This window comes from Gadus macrocephalus, chromosome 7, assembly GCF_031168955.1.
Source record: "Gadus macrocephalus chromosome 7, ASM3116895v1".
Classification (NCBI taxonomy): Eukaryota; Metazoa; Chordata; class Actinopteri; order Gadiformes; family Gadidae; genus Gadus; species Gadus macrocephalus.
The window spans coordinates 24,263,785-24,282,859 of record NC_082388.1 but is presented as its reverse complement, the minus strand read 5'-3'; the positions used below and the strand labels follow the sequence as shown (position 1 = coordinate 24,282,859).

General features: G+C 43.1%; 3 protein-coding genes across 4 annotated transcripts; all 3 read left to right on the top strand.

Moving 5' to 3' along the window:
* Positions 1-469: 469 nt before the first annotated feature.
* LOC132461982 (UDP-glucuronosyltransferase 1A5-like) lies at positions 470-4,681 on the top strand. 2 transcript variants are annotated; one of them, XM_060057520.1, is made up of 4 exons: positions 470-591; positions 814-1,118; positions 1,279-1,992; positions 4,036-4,681. In XM_060057520.1, the coding sequence occupies exons 1-4, from the start codon at positions 588-590 to the stop codon at positions 4,615-4,617; spliced, it is 1,605 nt and encodes a 534-aa protein (XP_059913503.1). In that variant the 5' UTR covers positions 470-587; the 3' UTR covers positions 4,618-4,681. The 2 variants fall into 2 exon arrangements, with proteins under 2 accessions (XP_059913503.1, XP_059913504.1); XM_060057521.1 differs by lacking the exon at positions 470-591 and adding an exon at positions 617-637.
* Positions 4,682-5,133: 452 nt separating this feature from the next.
* Positions 5,134-8,862, top strand: LOC132461983 (UDP-glucuronosyltransferase 1A5-like). Its single transcript, XM_060057522.1, has 4 exons — positions 5,134-5,571; positions 5,669-5,973; positions 6,135-6,848; positions 8,092-8,862. Exons 1-4 carry the CDS (start codon positions 5,568-5,570, stop codon positions 8,671-8,673), a joined length of 1,605 nt encoding a protein of 534 aa, XP_059913505.1. The 5' UTR covers positions 5,134-5,567; the 3' UTR covers positions 8,674-8,862.
* A 1,194-nt stretch (positions 8,863-10,056) lies between these two features.
* Positions 10,057-13,242, top strand: LOC132461981 (UDP-glucuronosyltransferase 1A5-like). Its single transcript, XM_060057519.1, has 3 exons — positions 10,057-10,356; positions 10,518-11,231; positions 12,479-13,242. The coding sequence occupies exons 1-3, from the start codon at positions 10,057-10,059 to the stop codon at positions 13,058-13,060; spliced, it is 1,596 nt and encodes a 531-aa protein (XP_059913502.1). The 3' UTR covers positions 13,061-13,242.
* The last annotated feature ends 5,833 nt before the right edge of the window (positions 13,243-19,075 follow it).

The window sequence follows — 19,075 nt, the reverse complement described above, 5'->3', positions numbered from 1 at the left end:
ATCAATCTTGACTGTCAATCACATGCACTCACACAGTGTTACCATTTATCACACACAGGGGCATGAATTTCTCAAAGGCAGCGAAACGTAGGGAGGAAGGGGGATTATCGTGGGGTTGTTCATTTCATAATATTTCTCTCCCCTGTGCTCCCTCTCTGCAACTCTCAAATCCTACCTACAGACACTTTAAGCAAATACTTTTTCAAGAACTCATATTAAGAATAGGTTGAATCAAATACTGGTCCTATAAAAATAAAATTGTCTGAAGTGAAATCAAAGGAAAAAGTGTAAATGCAACACATTATGCAACGCAAACACATTGCATTATGCAATGTTAAAATACAGTTAAAATACAGTTTTCACCCTTCTAATAATTTTGTAATTTAATAAATAACAAGTACACATTATAGGTAACGCAGTATTCATGTCAAACATTATGAAGTGTTACATACATTTTACTTTTTTTTACCGGTTCACCGATTGGGCAGCGCCTGTGAGAAATATCTTGGAGTTTGACCTCTAATGCGTGAGGAATGTGAAACGACACAATCCCCCCCTGGGCCCAGTGTTTGCAGGAGCATCGTTTGATGGGTAAGTTGCTCTGCATCAAGTCATGTATGGTTGTTACATTGTGCCTGTTAGTATGTCTGTTTTTTGTGTGTCACAATTGTTGTGTCACAATTGTGTGTCACAATTGTGTCACAATTGTTCCAAGCTGGCTTATCATGCTTGAATGTCGAATCATAGGGTATTGAATTAATCAACCAAAAGAGCTCTTGTAGATTAACCATGTCTCTCTGGCTCTCTTCTTAGGTACTATGGAGTCCAATTCTGCACGTGGAATATCCATGTTCTTCAGTGTTTTTCTAATGGCTTTTCTTATCACCCCACCGTGTAATGGAGGTAAGATTCTGGTGTTTTCTTTGGATGGTAGTCACTGGATCAATATGAAGCTCATGATTGAGGAACTCCATGCCAGAGGACATAGCATCTCTGTGATCCGACCGTCAAAAAGCTGGTACATTGAAGAGGCGTCCCCTTTGTATGACTCCATCAATATCCCTCAATCCAAGCAATTTGAAGATCTCATTCAAGGATTTTTAGAGAGGTATATAAAGGTAGGTTACTGTCAAATTAATGCTATATTTCACACATCTAGCCTTTATGAAGACTTAATAACGATGCATTTAATAATATACATAAAATAAGTACTGACTTGATGTTTTGGTCCATTAAGTACATATTCAAATACTGACATACTTTCTAATTGTCCTTCAGGTACAGAGAGAAGGATCGTCGTCACATACGTTCCTCAAACTCACTGGGCAGTTCCTCTCAATGATCTCTGAGATTCATTCAATGTACTGTGATATGCTTGCTCAAATCTTTGAAGATCCAAGGCTTCTCCAGAGCCTATCAGAGGCCCGGTATGACCTGGTTCTGACCGACCCTGCTATCGCCTCAGGCGTCGTCCTCGCCAAGTATCTCAAGCTTCCTACGGTGCTCAACGTCCGCTGGATCACCAGTGGAGACGGCCATTCCATCATCGCCCCGTCGCCGCTGTCCTACATCCCTGTCCCGGGCTCGGAGCTAACAGACAACATGAGCTTTACGGAACGCATCAAGAACGTGTTTTTCCACGGCCTCATTGTTTTCCAGGAGGTGTTCATGATTGGGCCTCATTATGAAGCCATTTGTGACAAGTACATTGAGGGAGGGTGTGACACCAGCTCACTCCTCCAGGAAGCGGACATTTGGCTGTTCCGGTCTGACTTTGTGTTTGACTTTCCTCGACCCACCATGCCGAATGTGGTTTATGTAGGGGGCTTCCAGTGCAAGCCGGCCCAGCCCCTCCCAGCTGACCTTGAAGCGTTTGTTGAGAGTGCCGGGGAGCATGGAGTGATCATCATGACCCTGGGTACTTTTGTGGGTGCGTTACCAGATGACATCGCAGAGGATATTGCCAGGGTCTTTGCAAAGATGCCTCAAAAGGTAATGGAGATCAGCCATTGATTGTATTGTATGGCCCCTGCCTTCACAGGCATGGCTGATCGGACGGGCATGAGTTTCTCCAAACCGACCACACAACCAAAATGCTACAATGTTTTGCCCTGATTCTAATACGTGTTTTACTTCAATCAATAGTGGTCTGCTTAACAGTCCCTACAGAAAAACCAGATTATGCGATCTCATGATTCAACGCATAATCATCCAAAGTCTGCATACTCATGCGGGGGCCGCATTTTTTCAAATATGCCGCACTTTCACCGCATAAATTGCAGATTTCCGCGCAAAATATGCGGGGCTTGCATGATTTCATAATCCCCGCATTTTCGTTGCAAGAACATCACATATATCTTAGCAGAAAGTTGAAAGATGTTGCGTTTCATTCACACAAGAGCAACCATTTCCCCCTGTTGCCATGGGAATGTTATGAAGTGACGTAATTACGCGACGTGAACGTCATCGAAAAGCTGCATTTTTCGCAAGTTCCAACAATTTTTGTAAGTTCCCGCAATTTCATTGCATAAAATTGCATAAATATGCCGCATATTTCATCGCATTATTTAAGAAAACATGCTGCATAATGAAGGATTTTTGGCCGCAACAATCGCAAAAAAACGCTGCATTTTCTGGAGGGACTGGCTTAACCTTAGCTACTTAAAAATGCAGTCAATGCTTTTCAATGAGTAAAAGTGATCCCAGTAAACAGTGTGTGTAATGTCGCGTTTTTGAAGAAAGTAGTCCAATCCTTGGTCGCTTTTAACTCACTTTATTTGTTAAGGTATTTCGGTATGGTAACCATGAAGCAAAAGGGAGGGAATTTTATCTTGCACATGTGTGAGAGAAAATACCGTAGAGCTACCTCGAGCCCCGGGCTCAGGCCCGGGTCCCTCTGCGGGTCTGCCTAGGTCTCTGAACTCCAATCTCACTGCCGCGCTGGTTAGGGTCAAGTGGGCTTGGCCTATGTGAAGTAGGCGTGGCCGGTGGGACATAATGGCTCCGCCCTCCTCACCTGGCTAAAGGTGCTGCCATCTGTGTCTGGAGTAGTTACCTCCCCCACCATCACCAATATCACCTTCTCTGGCAAAAACGTCCCCCTTTCCACATCCGTCACCAACCTCGGTGTTAAAATGGACCCACAACTTAATTTTGACACCCACATCAAACACCTCTGTAAGACAGCTTTATACCACCTCAGGAACATCGCCAAACTCCGCCAATCACTCACCCTGGCTGATGCAGAGAAGCTCGTCCATGCCTTTGTCTCCTCCAGGTTGGACTACTGCAATGCACTCCTCATTGGGATCCCTGGCAAGAGCATCCAGAGGCTCCAATACATTCAAAACAGTGCTGCCAGGGTCCTGATGAGGGTGCGCAAGCATGACCACATCACCCCCATCCTGAAATCACTGCACTGGCTCCCTGTCTCACTCAGAATTGAGTACAAGGTCTCCCTCCTCACCCACCAGTGCCTTCACGGACTTGCCCCCCTCTACCTTCAGGAACTCCTCACCCCCCCGACAAACTCACGTACACTCCGTTCAGGATCCACTCACACCCTCCAAACCCGACATACGAAGCTGTGCACCATGGGTGATCGGGCCTTTTCTGCTGCTGCCCCTAGACTATGGAACGCCCTCCCTGACCACCTGAGGGCTCCACAGACTACAGCTCTTTTTAAACGGAACCTCAAAACCCATCTCTTTAAAAGAGCATTTAGCTAAACTTTCTTTGAGGTTCCCCCTTTTTAATAGTTTTTTGGTATTTTTTTCTCTGAAGCACTTTGAGATTCTTGAATATAAAGTGCAGTATAAATAAAATGTATTATTATTATTAGTAGTAGTTATTGCAGCTTATATGTTCAATCCTGCTTCCTAGTGGCTATGTGAGGGTAAAGCAGCTTGTGTGTTTGATACTGCTTCCTAGTGGCTATGTTGGGGCAGCTTATGTGCTTAAAATACGTAACAGTAACCAGAGTCATCTGAATGAGAGTTGAGTTATACATTTACAATCAAGTCTCTTATTTTGCAGGTCATTTGGAGGCACACTGGAAAAATACCATCTTCTTTGGGCAACAACACACTGATCGTTGATTGGATGCCCCAGAAGGACCTCCTGGGACACCCTCAGACCAAGGTGTTTGTGGCTCACGGAGGAACCAATGGAGTCCAGGAGGCCATATACCATGGAGTCCCAGTGCTGGGCATACCTCTGTTCTTTGACCAGTTCGACAACCTGCTTCGTCTACAGGAGAGGGGAGCGGGAAAGATTATAAGGCTGGCAGATGTTAACTTTCACAGCTTTGAGCAGGGACTCAAGGAAGTGCTCCACCAAGACAGTTACAGTCACAACATGCAGAGACTGTCCGGTCTGCACAGAGACCAGCCGATTCCTCCCATGGACCACGCCATCTTCTGGGTGGAGTACGTGATGCGCCACAAAGGTGCAGCCCACCTGCGTACACAGGCTTATAAGATGCCCTGGTACTCCTACTACTCTATAGATGTACTGGTGGCTCTGTCGGCTGCAGGGACCTTCTTTCTTCTCGCTACTTTTATCATGTTTAGGGTCTTATGCTGCAGAGGGAGAACATCCAAGGTCAAAAAAAATTGACGATTACAGACACACTGTAACAAAAATGTTAAAAAATGATGATAAAAAACATATCAAATCTAAACTGTTCTAATATCTCTATTCGATATGAAACGCATCTGACTGTTTTGACTCTTAAAAACATATAAATGTAAATTTCATTATGTTATAATTGATTTTGATACACCTTTCTTGCATCAAATTTTTAAAAAATGTTATCTAAAAAATATTGTAAATTTATTTGCTGCAGTCTTCAGCCATGACTTGTTGAAATATATATACATTTTCAATGATATCTTATTGATGAAACAAAACAGTTTTGGTAAAATAAAATAAAATGTTTAGGCTACATGTACACATTTCCATTGCATATTAATCGTTTAAACTTAAACAGCAATGTCAATTTCTGATCTCCGACTGTCAATCTTGAGTGTCAATCCCATGCACGCACACAGTGTTACCAGAGAATCCATCCCAGGTGCATGAATGACACATTTCTCAATGGCAGCGAAACGTAGGGAGGGAGGGAAGAGAGAGGGAAGGGGATTATTTATATTTTGCTCTCGCTCTCTGCAACTCTCAAATCGTACCTACAGACACTTCAAGGATAAAGGATAGGTTGAATATAATACTGGTCCTATAAAGAAATAAAATTGTCTAAAGTGAAATGAAGGAAACAAGTGTAAAAGCATGAGTTTACAACATGCCATTTGCATTATGCAAGACAGTAAAAATACAGTTTTCACCGTGGAAGAAATTTAGTAATTTAATAAACAACAAGTACAGATTATTGGTTACGCATTATTCATGATAAACTTCATGAAGTGTTGCACAACTTAATGTTTTTTTTTACCCTTTCACTGATTGGTCGGCGCCTGTGAGAAACATCTTGGAGTTTGACCTCTGATGTGTGAGGATTGTGGAACAACAAAATCCCCCCCTGTGCCCGGTGTTTGCAGGAGTACCGTGTGATGGGTACGTTGCTCTGCATCAAGTCATGTATGGTTGTTACATTGTGCCTGTTAGTATGTCAGTTTTTTTACTGTTTTTTTTACTGTGGCTCTCTTCCTAGGTACCATGGAGTCCAATTCTGCGTGTGGAATATCCATATTCTTCAGTGTTTTTCTAATGGCTTTTCTTATCACCCCACCTTGTAATGGAGGTAAGATTCTGGTGTTTTCTTTGGATGGTAGTCACTGGATCAATATGAAGCTCATGATTGAGGAACTCCATGCCAGAGGACATAGCATCTCTGTGATCCGACCGTCAACGAGCTGGTACATTGATGAGGTGTCCCATTTGTATGACTCCATCAATATCCCTCAATCCAAGCAATTTGAAGGTCTCATTCATGGATATTTAGAGAGGATTATAAAGGTAGGTTACTGTCAAATTCGTACTATATTTTATACACCTAGCCTTTATGAAGAGTTAATAATGTATACATTTAATAATATACATTACATAAGTACTGACTTGATGTTTTGGTCCATTAAGTACATATTCAAATTCTGATATACTTTCTAATTGTCCCTCAGGTACAGAGAGAAGGATCGTCGTCACTTACTCTCCTCAAACTCACTGGGCAGTTCCTATCAATGATCTCTGAGGTTCATTCCATATACTGTGATATGCTTGCTCAAATCTTTGAAGATCCAAGGCTTCTCCAGAGCCTATCAGAGGCCCAGTATGACCTGGTTCTGACTGACCCTTCTATCGCCTTCGGTGTCGTCCTCGCCAAGTATCTCAAGCTTCCTACGGTGCTCAACGTCCGCTGGATCACCAGTGGAGACGGCCATTCCATCATCGCCCCGTCGCCGCTGTCCTACATCCCTGTCCTGGGCTCGGGGCTAACAGACAACATGAGCTTCACGGAACGCATCAAGAACGTGTTTTTCCACGGCCTCATTGTTTTCCAGGAGGTGTTCATGATTGGGCCTCATTATGAAGCCATTTGTGACAAGTACATTGAGGGAGGGTGTGACACCAGCTCACTCCTCCAGGAAGCGGACATTTGGCTGTTCCGGTCTGACTTTGTGTTTGACTTTCCTCGACCCACCATGCCGAATGTGGTTTATGTAGGGGGCTTCCAGTGCAAGCCGGCCCAGCCCCTCCCAGCTGACCTTGAAGCGTTTGTTGAGAGTGCCGGGGAGCATGGAGTGATCATCATGACCCTGGGTACTTTTGTGGGTGTGTTACCAGATGACATCGCAGAGGATATTGCCAGGGTCTTTGCAAAGATGCCTCAAAAGGTAATGGAGATCTGCCATTGATTGTATTGTATGGCCCCTGCCTTCACAGGCATGGCTGCTCGGACGGGCATGAGTTTCTCCAAACCGACCATACCACCAAAATGCTACAATGTTTTGCCCTGATTCTAATACGTGTTTGACTTCAATCAATAGTGGTCTGCTTAAAGGTCCCTACAGAAAAACCAGATTATGCGATCTCATGATTCAACGCATAATCATCCAAAGTCTGCATACTCATGCGGGGGCCGAATTTTTTCAAATATGCCGCACTTTCACCGCATAAATTGCCGATTTCCGCGCAAAATATGCGGGGCTTGCATGATTTCATAATCTCCGCATTTTCGTTGCAAGAACATCACATATATCTTAGCAGAAAGTTTAAAAATTTTGCGTTTCATTCACACAAGAGCAACCATTTCCCCCTGTTGCCATGGGAATGTTATGAAGTGACGTATTTACGCGACGTGAACGTTATCGAAAAGCTGCATTTTTCGCAAGTTCCAACAATTTTTGCAAGTTCCCGCAATTTGATTTTATAAAATTGCATGAATATGCCGCATATTTCATCGCATTATTTAAGAAAACATGCTGCATAATGAAGGATTTTTGGCCGCAACAATCGCAAAAAAACGCTGCATTTTCTGGAGGGACTGGCTTAACCTTAGCTACTTAAAAATGCAGTCAATGCTTTTCAATGAGTAAAAGTGATCCCAGTACACAGTGTGTGTAAATGTCGCGTTTTTGAAGAAAGTAGTCCAATTCTTGGTCGCTTTTAACTCACTTTATTTGTTAAGGTATTTCGGTATGGTAACCATGAAGCAAAAGGGAGGGAATTTTATCTTACACGCGTGTGAGAGAAAATACCGTAGTGCTACGTCGAGCCCCGGGCTTAGGCCCGGGTCCCTCTGCGGGTCTGCCTAGGTCTCTGAACTCCAATCTCACTGCTGGTTAGGGTCAAGTGGGCTTGGCCTATGTGAAGTAGGCGTGGCCGGTGGGACATAATGGCTCCGCCCTCCTCACCTGGCTAAAGGTGCTGCCATCTGTGTCTGGAGTAGTTATTGCAGCTTATATGTTTGATCCTGCTTCCTAGTGGCTATGTGAGGGTAAAGCAGCTTGTGTGTTCGATACTGCTTCCTAGTGGCTATGTTGGGGCAGCTTATGTGCTTAAAATACGTAACAGTAACCAGAGTCATCTGAATGAGAGTTGAGTTATACATTTACAATCAAGTCTCTTATTTTGCAGGTCATTTGGAGGCACACTGGAAAAATACCATCTTCTTTGGGCAACAACACTCTGATCGTTGATTGGATGCCCCAGAAGGACCTCCTGGGACACCCTCAGACCAAGGTGTTTGTGGCTCACGGAGGTACCAATGGAGTCCTGGAGGCCATATACCATGGGGTCCCAGTGCTGGGCATACCCCTGTTCTTTGACCAGTTCGACAACCTGCTTCGTCTACAGGAGAGGGGAGCGGGAAAGATTATAATGCTGGCTGATGTTAACTTTCACAGCTTTGAGCAGGGACTCAAGGAAGTGCTCCACCAAGACAGTTACAGTCACAACATGCAGAGACTGTCCGTTCTGCACAGAGACCAGCCGATTCCTCCCATGGACCACGCCATCTACTGGGTGGAGTACGTGATGCGCCACAAAGGTGCAGCCCACCTGCGTACACAGGCTTATAAGATGCCCTGGTACTCCTACTACTCTATAGATGTACTGGTGGCTCTGTCGGCTGCAGGGACCTTCTTTCTTCTCGCTACTTTTATCATGTTTAGGTTGTTATGCTGCAGAGGGAGAACATCCAAGGTCAAAAAACATTGACGCAAGTTCACAGAATATACAAGTAGAATACTTTCTGGGCTTTTCCTGAAAACTATACAAAGCATTAGAATTGGTGTTCCCACCCTTCTAGAACTCCTTCCTGGTCAGATTTGACAAAAATGAATAATACAAATTATGTTGATATCAAATAATCAAAAATTCAAACTGAACCTGAATTTATGTTTTTGCAGGTTAGAAAGAAGGACTTGCTCTGGTAAATAGTTAGCCAGTAGTTTATGCAATTTTTTGGCATCATGCCAAAAATCATGGGTTAGTTAGTTATTTTCCATAAATAAACAAGAACGTCTTTCCAAGCATGTTTTCATTTGCACAAAATACAGAACTCTTCGGGCAAAAGAAGTATGATTATACTTATGCTCTATTTGTATTTTTTGGTTGGGAAACAAATTAAAATAAGACCAAGGTTTTCTGTCAAGATATTCCAGTATTTTGCTTTAAAAAGACATGCCAAGATCATTGCGTTTGCTTTCTTAACTATCTTCATCTGAGCTGAATGGGAACTAGTGCTGGTAAAGCTTGCATTTCACCTGGATTATTCATGTAATAGTTTATTATTAACGTGAGAGCGGCCTGACAAGGCGTCCCTCAGATGTAGGAGAGAGGGATCCAAAAAGGTATCGGTCCATTGCAGCCAGGACCAGAGGCTAATGGCGGTAATACAATTGTAGCTTACACAGTATCTCAAGTCCTAACAGGAAGGGGACAATAATGTCAAAGAGAATATCAAACTGGGCTTAATGGAGGGCGGGAGAGCTGGGACAGGCCACGGGGAAAACAATGGTAAAGGGATCACAGACCTAGGTAGTAGGACTACCAGGAGCATGCAACCAAAAACAAGAATAAGAGGAAAACAAATTGAAGTAAAGATGCATCAAATCAAATCAAAACAACACTTCTGAACAGAACAGAACCCAGAAAGGCCCGAAGACCTAATAAACCAATAAGACTGGCTCTATCACACACGGCCTGGCCAAATGCTGTTGCTTCCGGGTCCTTAGTAGGAACCAAGCTGACTGAAGACAGGGCAGCTGGATCTTAGTCCTTTAACAACCACCAAAACAGGACTTGGTAAGACAAGGGCCGACCCAAGCTTCTTGTTGTGGAGTAGACAAATAAGTTCAGCTTGAATATGTCATCATTTTGTTACAAATTATCAACGGTGTCAAATACTGCGAACACGGCAAATACCTCCAGGGCCAAGTTTAACCTGCTTTGTCATCTGCCAGCGTTCAAACATCCCATCTGGGATTAATAAAGCATCCAACATCTTATCTCATATGCAAGAATATGCTTTGAACCCTATGAGGGAAACACATTGAGTTTAGGAAGCCTGGTTGTTTGTAGCGCTGAACACAATGTACCATGGAGTCTAACTCTGCACGTGGAATATCCATATTCTTCCGTGTTTTTCTAATGGCTTTTCTTATCACCCCACCTTGTAATGGAGGTAAGATTCTGGTGTTTTCTTTGGATGGTAGTCACTGGATCAATATGAAGCTCATGATTGAGGAACTCCATGCCAGAGGACATAGCATCTCTGTGATCCGACCGTCAACGAGCTGGTACATTGAAGAGGTGTCCCATTTGTATGACTCCATCAATATCCCTCAATCCAAGCAATTTGAAGGTCTCATTCATGGATATTTAGAGAGGATTATAAAGGTAGGTTACTGTCAAATTCATACTATATTTTATACACCTAGCCTTTATGAAGAGTTAATAATGTATACATTTAATAATATACATTACATAAGTACTGACTTGATGTTTTGGTCCATTAAGTACATATTCAAATTCTGATATACTTTCTAATTGTCCCTCAGGTACAGAGAGAAGGATCGTCGTCACTTACTCTCCTCAAACTCATTGTGCAGTTCCTATCAATGATCTCTGAGGTTCATTCCATATACTGTGATATGCTTGCTCAAATCTTTGAAGATCCAAGGCTTCTCCAGAGCCTATCAGAGGCCCAGTATGACCTGGTTCTGACTGACCCTTCTATCGCCTTCGGTGTCGTCCTCGCCAAGTATCTCAAGCTTCCTACGGTGCTCAACGTCCGCTGGATCACCAGCGGAGACGGCCATTCCATCATCGCCCCGTCGCCGCTGTCCTACATCCCTGTCCCGGGCTCGGGGCTAACAGACAACATGAGCTTCACGGAACGCATCAAGAACGTGTTTTTCCACGGCCTCATTGTTTTCCAGGAGGTGTTCATGATTGGGCCTCATTATGAAGCCATTTGTGACAAGTACATTGAGGGAGGGTGTGACACCAGCTCACTCCTCCAGGAAGCGGACATTTGGCTGTTCCGGTCTGACTTTGTGTTTGACTTTCCTCGACCCACCATGCCGAATGTGGTTTATGTAGGGGGCTTCCAGTGCAAGCCGGCCCAGCCCCTCCCAGCTGACCTTGAAGCGTTTGTTGAGAGTGCCGGGGAGCATGGAGTGATCATCATGACCCTGGGTACTTTTGTGGGTGTGTTACCAGATGACATCGCAGAGGATATTGCCAGGGTCTTTGCAAAGATGCCTCAAAAGGTAATGGAGATCAGCCATTGATTGTATTGTATGGCCCCTGCCTTCACAGGCATGGCTGCTCGGACGGGCATGAGTTTCTCCAAACCGACCATACCACCAAAATGCTACAATGTTTTGCCCTGATTCTAATACGTGTTTTACTTCAATCAATAGTGGTCTGCTTAACAGTCCCTACAGAAAAAACAGATTATGCGATCTCATGATTCAACGCATAATCATCCGAAGTCTGCATACTCATGCGGGGGCTGCATTTTTTCAAATATGCCGCACTTTCACCGCATAAATTGCCGATTTCCGCGCAAAATATGCGGGGCTTGCATGATTTCATAATCTCCGCATTTTCGTTGCAAGAACATCACATATATCTTAGCAGAAAGTTTAAAAATGTTGCGTTTCATTCACACAAGAGCAACCATTTCCCCCTGTTGCCATGGGAATGTTATGAAGTGACGTATTTACGCGACGTGAACGTTATCGAAAAGCTGCATTTTTCGCAAGTTCCAACAATTTTTGCAAGTTCCCGCAATTTGATTGTATAAAATTGCATGAATATGCCGCATATTTCATCGCATTATTTAAGAAAACATGCTGCATAATGAAGGATTTTTGGCCGCAACAATCGCAAAAAAACGCTGCATTTTCTGGAGGGACTGGCTTAACCTTAGCTACTTAAAAATGCAGTCAATGCTTTTCAATGAGTAAAGGTGATCCCAGTACACAGTGTGTGTAATGTTGCGTTTTTGAAGAAAGTAGTCCAATTCTTGGTCGCTTTTAACTCACTTTATTTGTTAAGGTATTTCGGTATGGTAACCATGAAGCAAAAGGGAGGGAATTTTATCTTACACGCGTGTGAGAGAAAATACCGTAGTGCTACGTCGAGCCCCGGGCTTAGGCCCGGGTCCCTCTGCGGGTCTGCCTAGGTCTCTGAACTCCAATCTCACTGCCGCGCTGGTTAGGGTCAAGTGGGCTTGGCCTATGTGAAGTAGGCGTGGCCGGTGGGACATAATGGCTCCGCCCTCCTCACCTGGCTAAAGGTGCTGCCATCTGTGTCTGGAGTAGTTATTGCAGCTTATATGTTCGATCCTGCTTCCTAGTGGCTATGTGAGGGTAAAGCAGCTTGTGTGTTCGATACTGCTTCCTAGTGGCTATGTTGGGGCAGCTTATGTGCTTAAAATACGTAACAGTAACCAGAGTCATCTGAATGAGAGTTGAGTTATACATTTACAATCAAGTCTCTTATTTTGCAGGTCATTTGGAGGCACACTGGAAAAATACCATCTTCTTTGGGCAACAACACTCTGATCGTTGATTGGATGCCCCAGAAGGACCTCCTGGGACACCCTCAGACCAAGGTGTTTGTGGCTCACGGAGGTACCAATGGAGTCCTGGAGGCCATATACCATGGGGTCCCAGTGCTGGGCATACCCCTGTTCTTTGACCAGTTCGACAACCTGCTTCGTCTACAGGAGAGGGGAGCGGGAAAGATTATAATGCTGGCTGATGTTAACTTTCACAGCTTTGAGCAGGGACTCAAGGAAGTGCTACACCAAGACAGTTACAGTCACAGCATGCAGAGACTGTCCGTTCTGCACAGAGACCAGCCGATTCCTCCCATGGACCACGCCATCTTCTGGGTGGAGTACGTGATGCGCCACAAAGGTGCAGCCCACCTGCGTACACAGGCTTATAAGATGCCCTGGTACTCCTACTACTCTATAGATGTACTGGTGGCTCTGTCGGCTGCAGGGACCTTCTTTCTTCTTGCTACTTTTATCATGTTTAGGTTGTTATGCTGCAGAGGGAGAACATCCAAGGTCAAAAAACATTGACTCAAGTTCACAGAGTATACAAGTAGAATACTTTCTGGGTTTTTCCTGAAAACTATACAAAGCATTAGAATTGGTGTTCCCACCCTTCTAGAACTCCTTCCTGGTCAGATTTGACAAAAATGAATAATACAAATTATGTTGATATCAAATCATCAAAAATTCAAACTGAACCTGAATTTATGTTTTTGCAGGTTAGAAAGAAGGACTTGCTCTGGTAAATAGTTAGCCAGTAGTTTATGCAATTTTTTGGCATTATGCCAAAAATCATGGGTTAGTTAGTTATTTTCCATAAATAAACAAGAACGTCTTTCCAAGCATGTTTTCATTTGCACAAAATGCAGAACTCTTCGGGCAAAAGAAGTATGATTATACTTATGCTCTATTTGTATTTTTTGGTTGGGAAACAAATTAAAATAAGACCAAGATTTTCTGTCAAGATATTCCAGTATTTTGCTTTAAAAAGACATGCCAGGATCATTGCGTTTGCTTTCTTAACTATCTTCATCTGAGCTGAATGGGAACTAGTGCTGGTAAAGCTTGCATTTCACCTGGATTATTCATGTAATAGTTTATTATTAACGTGAGAGCGGCCTGACAAGGCGTCCCTCAGATGTAGGAGAGAGGGATCCAAACAGGTATCGGCCCATTGCAGCCAGGACCAGAGGCTAATGGCGGTAATACAATTGTGGCTTACACAGTATCTCAAGTCCTAACAGGAAGGGGACAATAATGTCAAAGAGAATATCAAACTGGGCCTAATGGAGGGCGGGAGAGCTGGGACAGGCCACGGGGAAAACAACGGGAAAGGGATCCCAGACCTAGGTAGTAGGACTACCAGGAGCATGCAACCAAAAACAAGATTACGAGGAAAACAAATTGAAGTAAAGATGCATCAAATCAAATCAAAACAACACTTCTGAACAGAACAGAACCCAGAATGGCCCGAAGACCTAATAAACCAATAAGACTGGCTCTATCACACACGGCCTGGCCAAATGCTGTTGCTCCCGGGTCCTTAGTAGGAACCAAGCTGACTGAAGACAGGGCAGCTGTATCTTAGTCCTTTAACAACCACCAAAACAGGACTTGGTAAGACAAGGGCCGACCCAAGCTTCTTGTTGTGGAGTAGACAAATAAGTTCAGCTTGAATATGTCATCATTTTGTTACAAATTATCAACGGTGTCAAATACTGCGAACACGGCAAATTCCTCCAGGGCCAAGTTTAATCTGCTTTGTCATCTGCCAGCGTTCAAACATCCCATCTGGGATTAATAGAGCACCCAACATCTTATCTCATATGCAAGAATATGCTTTGTACCCTATGAGGGAAACACATTGAGTTTAGGCAGCCTGGTTGTTTGTAACGCTGAACACAAAACGTGGACGTGTCCCGACACGATGGAAATCTCCCAACCTCTGGGAGAGTCTCCCTTTGGCTATGCAGTTCAAACAGGTGCTGGAGACTTCAGTCTCCGCAGTATTCTCCTCATACGGCCCCCCCAGGACCGACGTGTTCTTGGCTTTGTGTCCTTGACTGCAGCCCTTTGGTAAATGCACATCTTTCTTTTCTTTTTTCTTTACCCACCTCTGCTCCTGCTCCGCTGCAAAGGAAAGAAGACCAGAAAAACCCTGAAGTGACACACCGGATGATGTCATGGTGCGTGCTCTGCGTTAGAGAACAGTCAAGGTTGGATGTCAGAGTCTATGCTTTTGCAATCGACTAATTACACTCGCATATTATGAGAGCTCATTGAATTAGTTTCAGATCATTCCCACATTAAGACGACAAGGTCTGTTGGCCCATCTTCACACCAATACGGGAACATGTCAGCCAGCTCAGGACCGTCAGTAGTTAAACATTTGACAGTTAGTTGAAAGGATTTCAAATTGATTGATTTACTTGAATTTCTGATTTCTTTAACGCGAAGCCAAACCTTTTTTGGAATTTTAATTAGCTTAATATGTCTTATATGATTCCCATCCTAGTAAGCTCTGCCATTTTATAACTTTTACTGGAATAATAAAAACAATTTAGAAACAAAAGACAGAAAACAAAGATCTGAAGATCCTCGTTCAATTTCGCAGTTGCGTGATGATGTCCGGTCAGAGTACGCTGATTGACGAAACTGAAACACCCAAAAATAGAAACGCTGAGACGACATTAAAGACCATGTCGCAGCACAGGAAAGGGAAAATCGAATCCCACACACTTGTGGAAAATCTATACACATCTTCTCCATTAGATCCATCCCTGCCCTGTTCCTAGGACAGGCCGCCAGATACCACACACGCACACAAACACACACACACACACACACACACACACACACACACACACACACACACACACACACACACACACACACACACACACACACACACACACACACACACACACACACACACACACACACACACACACACACACACACACACACACACATCTTCTTTGTCTTCTTTGGCTTGTCTCTCTAAATTACGACATCATTTTCCTCATGGATCCCCCCCAGATGGACCTACAGATGTAATCATTTGGTTTCTCTAAGAGGGAAAGCATGGGCCACAGCCACCAGCAGCGACACGGCTGTATGAAAGTGTTGCGGTGCGTCTCAGCTGGAGCAACACGCACACACTAGGGATGGGCAAAATGATTCTTTTCCGGGAACTAGTTCTTTCAGTTCAGTTCACTATAACGATTCGTTTATTTGATTCGTTCTTTTTGATTCGTTCGTTACGTCAGATTACATCTTAAAAAAAATGAAAAATAAAAAAACTTTTTTTTATAATTTTTTTTTTTTCTTTAAATTGGTCGTTGGTCCGGATAGGACCGTCAAGACCGCAGTCCGCCGTTTGGAGATGCCTGCTACTTAATATGTCAAACGTCCCAACAATATTTATACCACTTGCTTACTCTCTATATTTCATTCATGGTTTTACATTTATAATTTTATTTTACATTTAATTCTTCATTGTTCAGGCATTACAGAACTTGCATGGTCATAAATAAAAAATACGAACTGCAGTTTAATTTCTTTGTTTGTTCTTAAATTGACGTAGAATGGAGCAAAGACTCCTGGGATTGGGAAATGCGTTTATCCAATAAACAGATGGAGGTCCAGTCTATTTTCGAAAAAATGTAGGGGGATATATGAGTCGAATGGTATGACCCAAGATACGTCAGACAGAGAAAGCGCGCATATTCGACGGTACCGCCTTGTCATTGGTTTACCCAGGTGCCATTCCAACACCATTGCTACCTCTCATTGGCTGAATCTTTGAGAAAGTTGTAGACTCAATCAATGGAAGTCGCGGGGAGACGGAGCTCTGTTCGTTTGTATATTTTATTTACGTGACCATATGTTTGGTTAATGTTAAAAAAAAAGAATCAAAGAACCAGTTCTTCTTGTTTTGGGGAACCAGTTCTTGTCGTTCACGTTCGGGATTCGTTCGTTGTAACGAATCAGTCGCGACCGACGCATCCCTAGCACACACGCAAGAGTCATCGCACACAATGGGCCCCAGTGCCTAAAGAAATAAACCAAGAGTCAAAAGTAAGAAACAGAACGAGCATATTTACATGTCATATTAACAAGTAATACATCTCGTTGTTTAAGAAGAAGAATTTAAGAATTGGCTGATGTGTGGACTTGTTCCAATGCTTATCTACAGATGGCTACTTGAACAAGGTGGTGATGGACAAGGGCAGAAATTATCAATCTCGCAAACTCTGTGCCACACGCTTACGCCCCCCGTTTTGTCTCACTAGCGACCCTACTCCAAAAATATACAATCTCATTAATTCATTTTTGAGTTTATGCAGGCATACGGATGATAAACTCTAAACAATACAGTGTTTAATTCCATTTAAGCTTCAGGACTTCTTGGTAGCGGTTTGCGAAGGTTGTGGTTTGTAGCTTGGCGAGGAGTTTGTCTCGGAATTGTTTTCTAGGCTGGGTCAAGTCATGTAAAGAGAGCCCCTTCGCTGGAAAACATCTCATGAATAATTATTGCAAGCATATGTGAAACTGTGTGAACTAAAACGTTGCTCCTATATCTTTATTCATTTGTATTATCCTTGTTGTCAGTACAAAATGGAAAAGCGGTGAAATGCTTAAATAGTCATAGATATTTTAGCATTGAGATAATTATAATAATAATGGATCAAAAACAGTGAAAGCATCACATTATTTAAACATATGAAATGTAAGAAATGTAATATATTAATGAAATTACAAGTATCTTTTAATCCCATCATCCTTTCGACCAAGCGTAGGTGTTCGTAGAAGCTAGTGTATTCAACGGGAAAATGACATAGTTGGCCGAATTGGGTTGCATGCAAAATCAAGTTAATGACTGAGGTTCTTGTGTTTCACCCCGAGATTCATCCAGCAGGCTTTCTGAACCAGCCCGCTCGCCTCCTGCAGACGCTCAGACAATAGACCTTTTCACTCGACACCGTGAACGCGGACAACCATGGCTTCCAGCATTAAGCCTTTGGACCAGAGGACGACGTCTGACGATGCAAGAGCCAGATGAGGTAGCGCAATCTTTCACTTAAGTTCAAGTTTCCCTGCCAGTTGCTTTCTTTGACTCCTGCATCCTCTTCGTTGTGTAAAGCTGCCTCATCCCGAAACAAGCCCCCGTGCCACAAGGCTTCAGTCATCCGCACTACAATGTCATTAGCCTTGAGTTGGTTCCTATCCAACACTGCTGCACCCAGGTCCACTTTGTTTCGGAGAACAATTGAAACAAATACAAAATAGGAATATTAAAATAACAATGGGATGTGATAACCATACCAGTAAAAAAAGCACCAAAGAAGAATAACAACGTTTGACTGTTACTGCTTATGACATTCAGTATTAAGATGGGGAAGAAAAACAAAAGAGGGTCCAATTTAAGTTTTGGCTGTTGTTTTTATCATGGTTAATGTGGTGCTACAGTGACCCAACCATTGGGCATTACATGCCAAATGGTATGCTTTAGGCTTTGTTAAACAACCCAAACACAAACCAAAGCAGGCTGCTCAAATAGGGAATCGTTGTTATTGTATTGATAGCCTTTTGTTTCTGATCCTTCAGGCCTGCTTATGGTATAAAGTCAAAGATAGACTCTGCATAGCGAGGTCGCGCCATCAGATGGGCCAGAGAATAATAAACCCTTACCCTTCCAAACCATCTCAACATTCTTACTCACAAGCAAGCAAGAAACGTTGACATTTTGAAATCAATCATAGATTTAAAAACGAGAACATTTCGCGGGACCGCTTGTTCGCTTCACTCACAACCACAGAAACAATACAAGTCAGTAGACTAGACGTTTCAGCCAAGTGCAATACTTTCACAATTTACCAGTGGCACTTTTTGAAAATATTGTCTAAACTGTATTTATTGTGTTGAAACTCAAAACGAAATGCCAGACTGGATCAATCAGGAGCAGGCCCACCAACCACTCTGAGTCCTTTCACTGTTGCGCTAACCTTCTGTTCCCTGCTTTCTACCCGTCAATGTTGACAGTCACCCAATACCTTCCCCTTCCAGCTGTAGAATTGCAATTTGACCCCGTTTGACAATGTTTCAGGGGCCTATAACTCCAAACATGACAACATTTCTATTTCACTATGTGGCAAGCTGGAATGCTTTCAGACCTCACTGCCTCCATTGCATATGTTTACCCAATAGTCTATACCTTGGAGATGAAGGGAATGATAACGTTTTGATAAGATAAATGTATGGTTCTTTCAAATGTTATCATACATATATGTTGGAAAATGGCCACATTTTGAAATAGGTCCTTGCTTTATGCCACATTCTATGGGAATTCCAGAGGTTTCTGCATGACCCTTTATCAGATGTTTACTCATTCTGTCAACTTATTTTAGTATTTTTTCAATAATCGTTCTGTATTTTGCTCTAAGTAGTCGTGGATGTACGTAGGTATACGTATTTAGACATTTATGCATACATTACCGATAATTGTCATAGTCTAGTCAATATTATCTACTATTATTTTGT